Source organism: Gallinula chloropus (genome assembly GCF_964237585.1).
Source record: "Gallinula chloropus genome assembly, chromosome: 3".
Lineage (NCBI taxonomy): Eukaryota > Metazoa > Chordata > Aves > Gruiformes > Rallidae > Gallinula > Gallinula chloropus.
Window position 1 is genome coordinate 94,569,213 of NC_140087.1, and position 14,377 is coordinate 94,583,589.

Below are 14,377 nucleotides of genomic sequence, written 5' to 3' on the forward strand. Positions count from 1 at the left end.
TAAGAACTGGATTGAACAAGCATGGATGTATTTAAATCATTCAAAAAACCTCAATTTAAACTTTTCCATTTTAAACACTAAATGATTTTAACTATTGTAAGAAAGGTAATTTCAGTTTTTATGTCTGCATTTCTTCTGCCTCTGTCTCTCTTGCTTTTTCTGTTTTCCAGTATCATAAACAAATTTAATAGAATTGACAGAGTTCTCAGAAAATGTAAGTTGCTTCAAGTTCTGTGTAAATAGCTTGCCAGGTAGACAAGAAAGACCAAATATCTTGTCTGAGGGAAGGTGTGCAGTGAGCACATACTTATTGAGCGCTAGAGAATTTTCTTCTATTTTCTTACATGCACCCCAGTTGCAGGAGTAGCTTCATTCAGAAACCATATCTCATCAATGTTAAGCATAAAACAAACTTCACAGGATATCAGGCTTCAGTCGCTTATAGTATTCCAACAACATATTTCTTTAATGGCTCAATGCTATGAGAATTTAATTTCTGAGGCTAACATAATAATACTTCAACATCATTAAAACATTTATGGTACCAGAGAAGTGGTTTTCACATTATTTTCCTCGGGGTTACAAGTATGATATTAATTTTTCTCCATTTCCCCTAATGTTCTAGGTGCAAACAAAACCATGGACGTATAAAATGATGATAGAATGCATATGCTGAAAGACTACAAGATCTTTGTATAATCTTTGCAGTCTAAATGCTGTTTGAGACAATGGCAAACCTTTTCTGGAGCTAAGATTTCTCTCTAATAAATTTTCTTAATTCTACAAACCTTACATTTCATTCTGGCTTTCGCTAATTCAGGATAAAATGGGAGATGCAGATACTGAAATTCATGTAGATGCCTGTCTATGTGCTGAGTACCTATACTCACATGATTCTAAATGGAGACTTAGCTGAATTGGACAGTGGAACCTAAAGGCTCTTTGGCTGGCTACACACCTAAAGCCTAAAACATTATGAGATTTCCTCAGCTTCCTCCTACTGCAGAGAAGATTTTTTATGGATTTTGCCTGACTGTAGCATACTCTTTATGCCAGTGGCTTGGGGTTTTGAAGGCCTGACAATATGGTTGGCCCCAAGGCTACCTCTGTCAGCAGTTGTCTAAAGCAGCAGATGGTAAAAGGCAGCAAAAGAGCTGGAACTGTGGTTATGTTACACAGCCTGGAAATGGTGATGTGTAAAATAATGAAGAAGCCAATTGAAAAAATCCATAGATTTTTACCAAACCTAATATGTGGTTATTTCTGGCAGTGTGCCAGGTCACGGGTTGTCAGGGGTGCATGAGTTTCAGGGATGACACTGTGCATAATGTGCAATATGTACAGATATGTACAATCCTTCTAGGTTAGCAAAGTGAACTGTAACTGTTCACACAGCCCATCAGTTCATTACAACAGAAGTGAAAATAAAATGAACCCAGGCCTGACTTCAGCATATATTTATTTCACACTTCAAAAATGCATTTAATTCACATAATTATTGCTGTAAAAGAAATATATTATTTCTTGCCTTTTTTACAGACCACTGAATATGAACATTTTTAATTTATTGCTAGTAAGAATATTTCAGTCCTCTCATATTAGTCTTGATAAAAAATAAAAAGTGACTGCCAGGTCCAATTTGAGACTGACACTATGCTTTTTTCTTTTCTGAGTTACCCGTGAACTTAATGTATTAACAAGGTGCTGTGTGAACATTTGCTAACAACAGGAAGCAGATACTGACCTACAGTGTACAAAAAGAAAGAACATTAACCTGGCAATTAGAACAAACCATGGGTTTTTAGACAGCTAAGTCCTCTGTACAAAATTTTCTGTATAACTGCACGCTAACTGAAGATGAATATTTCAGCCACTTATTGATACTTTGCAACTACAAATCCATGGGGAAATTATTTTTGTTGATAATTTGCAATACTAAGTCAAAATGCCATTTAGTTAAATTTTGAAGTACACAGCTATACTATTAAATTAGTTAACTGATATTTTCCACTTGATTAGATTTGCTTTCAAAAGTGTGGACAGCTTAATATAAACAACCAACATGTTAGAATCAAAAGAAAGCAATATTTTGAACTAATGTGACTATGAAATGCAAATTACCTTCAAAAAATGGCTCTTTTTTTAATTCTCTTTCAGGGACGAAGCTGTGAGCTTAATTACAATGACTGCCTTATACAGTCCTGCTCCAGTGGGTTTCTTTGTGTTGATGGAATAAACAATATCACCTGTTTACCTACTATCCCCCAAAGCAAGAACACTGTCACTGCAGCGGCTGAAGTGTTTCCTGCTGAGATTTCAGACAATGACCTTCCCTCAGCCCTAGCTGTGTCTATGGAACTTCTGTCTAAACACGTGTCTCCCGATTTCCAAACACGAGAGGTAGAGGTGTCCCAAGGTAAGTGGAAAAAGATTCTGAGGAATGCTCATGTATCAAACTCTTTCCTTGATAGTACTTTTTTAATTGTAGGAATATTCAAAATGTTTTCATTTTCTTCTTGGGAATGTTGTTTTCCACAACCTGTGCTACCTTCTATTCTTGGTATTTAACCCATCGTCCTTTCTTAATTGTGCTTAAAAGTAACTGGAAAACAATTACTTTGCTCTCGACATATTTTTCCCCAGCATCTTTCACATCCAGTAAGGAAAACTGCACTTTCTCTTAGCTTGGTTTACAGTTTCCTTTCTAGAGTGTTGCTGCAGGTTTGTGTAGCGTGCTGCTACACATATGCCTCATACCATGCTCAGCTCACTCTGACCCTGATGTCAGTACTCCCTTCTTCCTGGGCTAGTCAGTAGCAGAAAGATAATGGGGTCTTTGGTTTTCCCTTCCTGGTTCACAACTTTTCTGAGCGCTTCCTTTTCTGTGCATCTAAATGTTTCTTCACAAAAAATGTCTGGAACAAACCTCAACATCTCTGCTATTCTAACTGTTAATAGCCATGCTTTTGGGAAGCTAAAAAATTTCCTATGCTGTATTTTTTTAAACATTTGAAGAAAAATCAAAATTAGCAAAAACATTATTTTGAAGAGTATAGGTTCACCGTGGCCTGTTCCTTTTACTAGAGATAGGTATTTATACAGATAGTGTGTGTATAAGGCATCCTCTTTACAGTTACTTTTGGAATTTTTGGGTTATGTACTCTATCAAAGTAATTACTCCTGTAAGAAATAAGCCAGGAGTCCTGGGTTTTTAATTTGGTAAATGAGTTTTGCTGAACATTTGATTTCTGTACAGACTAGTCTTTTGAAGACATACCTAAGCTTTTGGTGCATACTTAATAGGTAATATTCATTCTTGATGTAAGTAACGACACTGAATGAAATGCAGTTAGTAAATGCAGTTTTATCTGTATATCTTCCAAAATACCTTGTCAGCTACTTTGCTGATGTTCTTAATGGATAAGATATGTAATTAATTAATTTTATATTGACTCACAATAGCAGTTTGATTAAAAAAAAAATATATATATTCTGAGCAGTGTCACTTGTTCTGATGGTGTCCCTAGTAGAGAATATGAATAATAGGAAGGTTTGCATTCAACTCTTGGGGTCACTAAAACTACTTCCACACTTTTATTGAGAATATGATTTATAGAGTTGTATTTGTTTGCTATATAATACTTTGGTACAGTTTTGATGTCCACGTAATTTACTGCAGATTAAGTCCAGGGTCAAAATTGTTCAGTTTCTCTCTTCTCTTATGTGTTGTTTTTTTGGTGTTTTTTTTTGTGGTGGGATTGTTGGAGGAAGGGGGTTTCTACATTTTTGTACTTAAAGGTCTAAAAAAGGCTCTGGAATACTTCTAACCACTAATTTGGCTAAACTGAGCTATGGACTAGGAGGACTAATTGCCACTGGAGAGTCTTCAACAGTATTCAGGATAGCAACCTCAACAGATGTTCTCTCTTCACACTTTCTTGGTTCTGCTGTTCAAGTCTCAGTAGAAATAAAGTCTAATATCACACCTGTACCATATGTGGCCACTGATATTTCCAGAGATTTAAGGTCAGTATCTCTTCCCCAGCATAATTATGACACAGTCTCGTTTATCACTAGTTCCTTAATGACACTTTCTGTTTTCCCTACACAAGTTGCATCATTAGAGCAGCACCAGACTGTTGCTTTATTTGCCACAGACAGGAGTTCAGTAATTAGTAACATACCAGGGGCTGAAATAGAATTAAATAGTGAGTCATTACTCTCCTGTGGATTACAGTTTACAAATGGATCTACAAGGGCAGCTTCAGCTCTCTAGATTGATTCAAAAGGGTCCTGAAGAATTGTCATGTGTCTTTTCAATATCAGAAGTGCAGTAGCGATTATAAATTCTCTCAGTAATTTCTCATTCCCTTGCTAAGATATGCATTTAAAACCAGATATTTTTCCTTAGTTTGTTGAAACTCAGTTGCAAACATCTCTTCCTAGCGAGTTTTTGGCTATTACTGCTTCATCCATCAGCCAGAGACTCACAAACATCAAATCACAGTCTGCTGATTCTTTAAGTGAGTTAAGCAGAATATGTGAAACATGTTTTATGACTGGAATAAAACTGATGAGTTCTCAGACCAACTTCTGCACAGCAAACAGTGCCCATTTTATGAGATGCTTTGGATGAACTCAGTGATATTAACCAGCTGGTACACACTAATGGGAACTGCTGCTGTTACTTCTGGGTATTTGTTTTCTTCATCTAGCAAAATAACATAATCAGTGGAGTTCACAGAACTGTCACTCTTGCATGCCACTACAGGACATACACACATCTCTCATTGACAGAACTGCCTGCTCTGCCTTTTCCTTCAGAAGAATCCATGTTTTGATTCATACTGTTTGACTATTTTTCCATCAAAGACCATCTACAATCATACTTTTCATCACTTATGTCCTTTAAAGAGATAAATATAGACCTGAAAAAATGATTAAGCAGCTGACAGCAGAGGAAATTCATCTATTCCTGGGTCAAAACTGCATGATCCAGTTATGGAGATATATCATTCATTAAGTCAGGGTACTTTATTAAATGTTTCGCTGAGTAGTGCATTTTCAAGAACTACCTTTTTTCCTCATAGGAAATAGTACTTCTGACTTCAGAATACATCTAGTGGTAAATACAGGTGAAATTAAAAATATTTTGAAAACAGTCGGGTCAAGTGTTCCTGATTTATTTCTTCTGCATGCAAACTTGAGATATGGACTTAGTGATGGATACCCTGAAAAACTGTTGTTATTTGAATCTTCTAATGACAGTTACGTTACTTGGTTTTATCTGCACAAGCCTCTGTCCAAAGAGAAATTTGTAAAATGTTAGTGACAAAGCATTTATCTTTACATACCTGTTACCCTATGTGAAGTCTTGCCTTATAAGAATGTTAGCAATATTGTACTGCAACATATGAGGTGAGCAGAGACTAATGCTGTGCATGATAAGGAGCTACTCGTGAATCTAAACACTGTCTTACCTAAACTTCATAGTATATCTGCAGTGGACTCATTTCCTGGCCTTTATCAGCTCTGTTTTCTGTTGAGTTTCCAGTTTCTATTCAGACAGCTTTTTGAGGTGGTGGGGTGTTTTTATACAAAGATAAAAGTGTCTGTCAAGGTTGCCAGGTGCTTGAAAGAGATTTATTGTAATCAGGCAGTAGCCTGTTCAATGGATACAGCACCTGCTGCTGTACCTGACACAGATGGTTACTCTTCATGTTCTGCCACATAGACTGCTAGATCAATATAGAAGCAGGTTGGAGGCTGCTATAATGCTGGCAGGCAATCAGCCACTGAACAGTTTCACTTCACTACAGTAAAGTTTTGAGGATTTCGGCTTTCATCGTACTTCCATGTAAAGTCAGGAGGTATCTCTGTGGTTACAGTACATGAACTTATGGTACAATTGTTAACATTATTGAATGTAAAATAAGTGTAGAGGAAAATGTATTCTTATTTCTTGAGAGATTCCTTTTCATAAATAATACTATGAACTTGCCTCTTCTCATTCCAAAATGAGATGGCTACTTTTTTGAAAACAGTACTTCTGTAAGAACATTACAAGTCTTTCAGAAATAAAGTCAGGGAATTAACACTCAAAACTCCATTAATTCTGAAATTAAATATCTCGGAATATTGATTGTTTTGAACTATGTTTTTATACTGTATTTTTATGAAAATACTGCCTATGAAATTAATACCTGTCATGCCAAGTAGAGGTTTTTTGCTTTTATTGTTTATCATTCTTTGTTTGGGAGTTTATGTAGGAAAAAATGCGTTTCTTTCATCAATCTGAACCACACAAAGTTTTAAAAAGGATTCTGGACTACGTAAGATATATATAAAGATGTGCTAAAAGACAAGTAATAATTTCTTTTCTGGTATGGAGTAACAGTTATTTTCCTGTGCATGCTTGTCCATATAGATTTAATTCTCGGTGTGCATACCTAAGTAGATAGATAAAATTCTTCCTGGCAGAAGTGCCTCCTGATGCTCAAGAGGTCAAGTTGTCTGAGCATACCACTGTGGTTTCCTATCACATCAAGGTATGAATCAATATAGAAATCCCAAACTCCATATCTGGTGGATAACTACTAGCTTAAAAAGGTTCCCTCAAAACTGGCAAAGAAAAATATAGTTTATGTTTTAACAAACTCTTTTTATTTTTTTTCTTACTCTTTGATATCCTCAGTATATTTTCATGGATTATGCCATACACTTTCTAAGTATTTCTTCAAATGCCTGTGATTTGTCACGAGGTAAACTCTGGGGTTCATTATTGTGGGGTCAATAATAATCCTTCTTATTGGCTTATATATTATCAAGACTTCTAAAAGTCACCAAGAACATAGTCATGCATACCACAGTTGACCACACTTTGAAAGTGAGAGGCCCAAATATATCAGAAAAAATAGACCTGACACGTACTTTACTTTCACCTTTTCCTGTAAAAGCATCAGAGAGATTTATCTCCTAATCCTTCATCTTAAAGAGGCTGCCTTTGTGGTGTTCTGACTCTGGCTGGAGGCCAGATGTCCACCAAAGTCGGCCTATCACTCCCCTTTTCAGCTGGACAAGGGACAGAATATATGTTGAGAAGCTTAGGAGTCAAGATAAGGACAGGGAGAGATCATTCTGCAATCAGCGTCATGGGCAAAACAGACTCAACACAGAATAAAGGAAAGTAATTAGTTACACTACACTACACACACAGTGAGACCAGACTCGGATAATGACCAGATCTTAAAGCACCCTCCCCCACACCCCTCCCTTCTTAGCAGACTTCACTTTAGTCATGATTTTGTTCCCTTCTCCCCAACGCATTGTGGCACAGGGAAGGGCAGGGAATGGGGAAATAGGGGTTTCAGTTGGTTCCTCAGGAGTTGTTTTCCTTCTTAGCTGGGCGGGGGGGACATTGCTCATACTCTTCCCCTGCTGCACTGTGAGGTCCCACCCACAGGAGACAGTCCTCTGTGAACTTCTCCATGAATCCCTTCTGTCAGGGCATAAGCTCCTCACTAATTGCCTCAGTGCAGCTCCCTTCCATGGGATGCCAACCTTCAGGCCCAGACTGCTCCAGCCTGGTCCCGCCCCAGAGTCACAAGTCCCCCCAGCAAACCTGATCTGGCATGGGTCGGTCTGTCCACGGGCTGCAGGTTTTGCTGCCAGGAGCTTGCTCCCATGCAGGCTTCCCATGTGGTTACAGCATCCTTCAGGTGTCTCCACCCGCTCCATCGTGGGGTCCTCCATGGGCTGTAGATGGGATCCCTGCTCCCCACTATCATCCATGGGCTGCAGGGGGACAGCCTGCTTCACCATGGTCTTCTCCATGGGCTGCAGGAGAATGTCTCTCTCACCTGGAGGGCCTCATCTCCTCTCCTTCTTCACTGACCTTGGTGTCTGCAGTTTCTCACATCTTCTCACTCCTTTCTCTGGTGGCAAAAAGCAGCTGCCTGCATTTTTTTTCCTCCTAAATGTGATTCACAGAGGCACTGTGACCCATCACTGATTGTCTCAGCTTTGGTCACCAATGACTTGAGTCTGCTGGTGTTTACTCTCTGGGGCCTGCAGAAAGCTTCTAGCTGCGTCTTGCAGAAGCCACCCTTGCACCCCCCCTTCTCTATCAGAACCTAGCTATGCAAAACTACAACAGTGTTAGAAAGGAGAAAAGGTCTTTAGAGCTCATTTCTTGATTGTAACATTGCTTGGGAGTTAAAATAAGGAGGTAATGCTGCCATGATTACAGTATCCTTGTGTTCAAAATGTGTGAATATATGTAAGCTATAAGGTACACAGAAGGAGACCTAAAAGGTACTATTTTATAATACCTTCTTTTCCATGGCTAGATGTATTTTTATTTTTCTTTTAGTGGAAAGAATAGGTGAGGATGAACAGTGCATCTCCAAAAGTTATATTTGCAATGACAAGTAATTACTTCTTAATAACAGTAAAAAATAACTTGCTAATAAAAAATAACAAGTAACAGTAATTGTGATGTTGCATAAGCAAAAATGTGCCTTATTCAGTGGAAGAAATGCTCTTGGGTGAGTAAAACCCCTAATACACTGGGGTATCCATAATAGAAAATACGTGTCAATCTGTCAAACCTGTTGTACACTTCTGTGCTTACTAGAATTAGTGAATTTATTAATAATCCATACTACTAAAACTTGGGAGAAAAAGAATGATGATCCACCATCAAGTTGCACTCTGATTTAGTATTGTTATTCCCATCTGACAGTGACTTCATACATTACAGCAAGTTCTAAGAGAATTTAAGGTAACAGGGCCCTCCAGAAAAGAATTGTGAGACATAAGATCTGTTTGGCAGAAAAATATATTCTCTGCATTTCAACTACCATACCATTACTTGAATCTATGAAGACATGTAATCATGTGATGATTTCTTCACTTGGTCTAGCTTATGGAGCTCAAATGCACTCTATTATCAGCTTGAAAAATGCAGGAGTATTTGAGGAAAGGAGCACTTCAGTATGAATGCCTCCCATACAGGCTATCAAACAGCAAAAGTAAGACTAGGGAAAATGCAGGCCATCTGCTGAATGATGCAGGGAACCTGATGACAAAAGGACACAGAAAAGTCCAAGGCATTTGATACATTTGTTGGCTCGTTCTTTACAGGTAAGACTGGCCTTTGGGAACCCTTGAGAGCAGTGAGAAATTCTGGAGCAGTGTTCTTTCATGGAATGTTAAATTAAAATGGGCTGCACAGGTCTGTTGGACCTCATACAATGATGCTCCTACAAGTGCTGAGGAAGGTGGCTGAAGTCATTACATGGCAACTCCTGATAAATCACTGAAATGTCACGGTGATCAGGAGAGATTTCTGGTGATGACAAGAAAGCATAGTGGTCTTTCTACTGCTACTAGACAGCACTCCTGTCTTGAGGAGGGACAAGAAGGAAAAGCTGGTGAAGCAAAAGTGGAAGAAGTAGGAACAAGGGAATGATTATGAATAGTTTGCATGGAGCTGTGAAAGAGACGTAGTGCTCTACTGACACAGTAGCCCTCCATGGTGAGATCACTGGTGGATGAGGGTGGAGCAGTGGATGTCATCTATGTCGGCTTTAGTGAGGCTTTCAATGCTTTCTGTCATACTGTTCTCAAAGACAAGCTGGTGATGTATGGACTAGATAAATGGACAGTGAGATGGGCTGAAAACTGCCAGGCTCAAAGGTCTGTGTTCAGTCAAACAGCTTACTAGGCTACATTAGGGATATTTTTGAGCCCAGCTCAATGGAGCTGATTCTTCCCCTATGTAAAGGACTGGTGGCACCTGTACATGAGAGACAGGGACTTACTCAAGTGAGTGCAAAAAAAGGCAATGAAGATGATGGAGTATTGCATCTCATGAGGACAGTGTGACGGAGTTGGGATTTCTTAGTCTTAAGAACAGAAGGCTCAAGAGGTGATCTGATCTTATCAGAGGTACTTTATAAATATGGAGCCAGACACTTCCAGTGGCAATTGAGATAAATTTAAATGCAGGAATGCATAATTTTTTTTTCTTTTTTCTTTTTTTAACACTGTTGAGGCAGTCAGGCACTGGAACAGGTTGCCCAGAGATACTGAAGAGTTTCCATCCCTGGAGCTATTCAGAAAGTAACTGGGCAATGTCCTGAGCAACCTGTTATAGCTCACACTGCTGTGAACAGATGACGTTGGATAAGATGATCTCCAGAGGTCCCTTCCAACCTTAGTTGTTCTGTGATTTTGTGATACCCTGTAAATGTGAAGAGAGGATTGCCTTACAGACATTGTCAAAAAATACTCCTAGTATTTAATTGCATGCAATTGCCTCACCAAAGGTGAGATTCATCCTGCCTGTACCTATCCATTCTTGTGTAAGCTATATCACTCTGCAGTAAATGAAGAGAAATGGCCCCATGACTTTAGACATCTCTTCTGGGATAGGATGTAAACTCTTTTCCTTTCCTCCATATACAGTATTGTGCTTCTTTGTACTTTTGATTTTGGCAAAGGAACTGGGTATCAGGCCAGCTTTCCTGTTTGTGTTATTCTGTTGTGTGGAGCTCAAAGGCATCTGGGAAACCAAAACCAATAGAAGCAGGTATCAGTGTTAAGAGCGCATCTTGGAAAAACAGAGCTTCTGCATACCAGCTAACTGACCTTATTTCTATTACATATGGAGAATAACACACATTAAACAAATACTTCACTGAAGTGAATTTTCAGCCCTCTGTTGGGCCATCTACTCCTGCTGCTTAAAATGTTTGTGTTCAATGTGTACCATTATTTCCCTTAAGACTGCCTAATGTATGAAGTAGGATCTGAAAATGTGATTAATAATAGTTAAATAGGCACTTACTGCAAAGCTCTTCATATGTAATAGCATTAAAATCTTACTTTGCCAAGTTTCAAATTTTAATTTCTCACCTGCTCACATTCAGTTGTTACTAACTGCAGACTGCTAGGAGAAGGGAAAAGTCAAATATTCAGTTGGTTTTTTACAGTGTTTTATGTAATCATGTAATGCTTTTCCATCTTTCTCCTTCATCCACTTCTGTTCGATCGTATGAAAGAGTGTATGGCAAGGTTTCTGAAAAATACTGAAATTGCATGACACCTTTGCCTTCTAATTCTGTTTTATCATATTGATTTGTGCCTGTTATATTCATTAGATCTACCATCACTCTTATGAAGCCTTTAAACTTTGTCTTTTATCAGTTCTGCCAGACGTATCATTATTATTCAGCCCATTTTAGGTCCCTGTTCTCAATAGCTGTAATCGTATGCTGATTTTAAATGTGTCTTGTTATATCTGCTATATCAAGGAAGGAAATACATTTAACACAGTTAAAATGCTAGTTATGTAGGTTAGCATGGAATTTCATGCAAATGGAATACATCGAACCCTGATCCAATATTTGCACTGTATGTGTAACTGCTAGAAGCTTGAACCTGGTAACTTTCCAGACCCCTTTCACGAGCAGTCATTCTCACCAGTGATCTGATAAAGAACACACAGAAGTGTGAATGCAGGTCTGGCCTGCTTCTTGCTTTTATTTAGGGGCAAACTGCTGCCCTGCAAGCAAAAGCATTTTGATAACCTGTTAACTTTGAAGTGAGTTTTTTACTTTTGCTTGCTTCGTACTCAGATTTTCTAGGCAAGCAGGATATACAGAAAAACTGTGTGAATTCTATGTACGTGAGTGTCATAACAGGAAAGAGGTGAGCAAATGAAACTTTCTTTAAAAAGTTATATATAGTTCATTGATTTCTAAGTTTCTATATAAGAATGAAAATGATGACATGAATATGTTGACATGTTAAAACACATATACGTAAGTGCATACACACCCTCTTCTCTATGAAGTTTGTGAAATACACTCACAAACACTCTGAGAAATGTCCATACACGTACACATTCTGTAGTCCTGATATAGAGAGATGTTTCCTGTTACCAGTGTGAACAAGCCTTAGTTTTGTCCGTTTTGAAAATAGTGGCTTTGCTTCACCAAATTTTTAACTCTGAGGTCAATAATCCTTAGTATTGATCTCACTAAAATGTTTTATCTGTGTAGTAAACAACGTTTCTTTTCTGTTTAAACATTGTATAGTTATATATAAAAAATCTATCAACTTCTGCTAACATCATATATACAAATCTGTCATCTGTTGTGTCATAACTGTGCAGAAAACATTAACTTCAAATCAGTTTTTATATGAACCTTTTTTGATGTAAGTGAAATGGTGATAATGAAGGAAAAATGATGTCTCCATTGTACTCTTATTAGTCAGAAAGAATAGAAAAATAATTTTTATTCATCTGCAAAAACCAGCACATTCTAGTACATGAAAAGTCCACAGTATTTTAGCATCTGTGGCTCATTTATGAGAAAGTCGGATTGACAAGGTGCAATAGTGTCTTATATATCAAACTGTATGGAAAGTTTAAACAAGTAAATGAATGACAAATCACTGACTGTAAGGGTAAAAGCCCACTTGTATGTATGCAATGTCCAGTAAGCCTCTAGTATTGCTATAAACATAATATTGAAAATATTTTCATGGTATCTGAAGAGCATAGAAGTATTGTTGATCAGATGATGGGATTTTTCAGCCTTCACAGAAAGTGAGATTAAAGAAAATCTATTATTTAAATAATTTAATGTTCCTGACTAAGTAGAAATCCTTCATAATTTCATTTATCTTATTATGCACTCTTAGTCAAATGAAACTAAGATCAACAAAGGACAAGGGGAAAGCTGTGGATGTGGTCTACCTGGACTCCAGTAAAGCCTTTGACACGGTTTCTCACAGCATTCTGACTGAGAAACTGGCTGCCACTGACCTAGACAGGTGGACCCTCAGCTGGGTTAAAAACTGGCTGGATGGCCAGGCCCAAAGGGTAGTTGTAAATGGAACCAAATCCAGCGGGAGGCCGGTCACGAGTGGCATCCCCCAGGGCTCAGTCCTGGGTCCAGTCTTGTTCAACATCTTTGTCGATGACCTTGATGAAGGGATTGAATGCTCCCTCAGTAAGTTTGCAGATGACACTAAACTAGGAGGAAGTGTTGATCTGCCTGAGGGTAGGGAGGCCCTTCAGAGGGATCTGAACAGACTGGACCGATGGGCTGAGACCAATGGGATGAAGTTTAACATGGCCAAGTGTAGAGTGCTGCACATGGGACATAACAACCCCATGCAGCACTCCAGGCTTGGGGAGACTGGCTGGAGAGCTGTCAGGCAGAGAAGAACCTGGAGGTGTTGGTTGACTGCAGGCTGAATAAGAGCCAGCAGTGTGCCTGGGCAGCCAAGAAGGCCAATGGCATCCCAGCTTGTATCAAAACCAGTGTGTCCAGTAGGACTAGGGAAGTGATTGTGTCCCTGTACTCGGCATTGGTGAGGCCACACCTCAAGTACTCTGTGCAGTTCTGGGCTCCTCACCATAGGAAGGACATTGAGGTCCTCGAGCGAGTGCAGAGGAGGGCAACCAGGCTGGGGAAGGGACTGGAGGGCAAATCCTATGAGAAGCGGCTGAGGGAACTGGGGCTGTTTAGCTTGGAGAAGAGGAGGGTGAGGGGAGACCTTATCACCACCTACAACTACCTGAAAGGCGGTTGTAGAGGGGTAGGTGATGGTCTCTTTAGCCAGGTGACAGGAGACAGGACAATGGGAAATGGCATGAAGCTGTGCCAGGGCAGGGACAGATTGGACATTAGAAAAAATTTTTTACTGAAAGAGTCATCAGGGCCTGGAACAGGCTGCCCAGGGATGTGATTGAGGCACCTTCCCAGGATGTGTTTAAAAACAGGGTAGATGAGGTACTTAGGGATATGGTTTAGCATAGGATGGGAAAGGTTGGACTTGATCTTCAAAGGTCTTTTTTAGCCTTGTGATTCTGTGATTCTGTGAAGGTGGTCTGTTAAATTAGGTCACCTCATTTTCATTTCATAAATAATTTACCTTGTTTTTTTCATTTTGCATTTTCTATGTCATCATCAGATATAAAACCCATAAAAATACAAAACTCAAAAAACCTAACAGAATCATAATGACTTCAAGTAATATTTTCACTAATCATTCTCTAGTTCATAGTGTTCTGTATTACCCGACTATATTGACTAGCTGCTTTTCATAAAAATCACCAAACAGACTTTTCAAGGAGATTACGTACAAGGATATATCTATAGTGAAAGCCGCCTCCCCGATGATTGTGTTTCACAGCAATAAGAAATGCTTCATACAAATGACAAAATAAACTTCAGTGATAACTCTATATTTTTCAAACCATAATTAGGTTTAGCTTTTGAAAATAATATTGGTAATTTAAATAGGATATTGTTTTATAGTAAAAAAGATTATAATGGTGCCAGATTATTAATTGTGA

General features: G+C 38.6%; 1 protein-coding gene across 1 annotated transcript in view; it reads left to right on the top strand.

The window, feature by feature from the left end:
• Positions 1–14,377, top strand: part of EYS (eyes shut homolog) — a gene marked incomplete at both ends in the record, with an annotated part of 784,773 nt that overhangs the window by 427,103 nt on the left and 343,293 nt on the right. Inside the window, one exon of the mRNA XM_084261159.1 lies at positions 2,158–2,416. Coding sequence (XP_084117285.1) covers positions 2,158–2,416 — 259 coding nt within the window. The remainder of the gene's footprint in view (positions 1–2,157; positions 2,417–14,377) is intronic.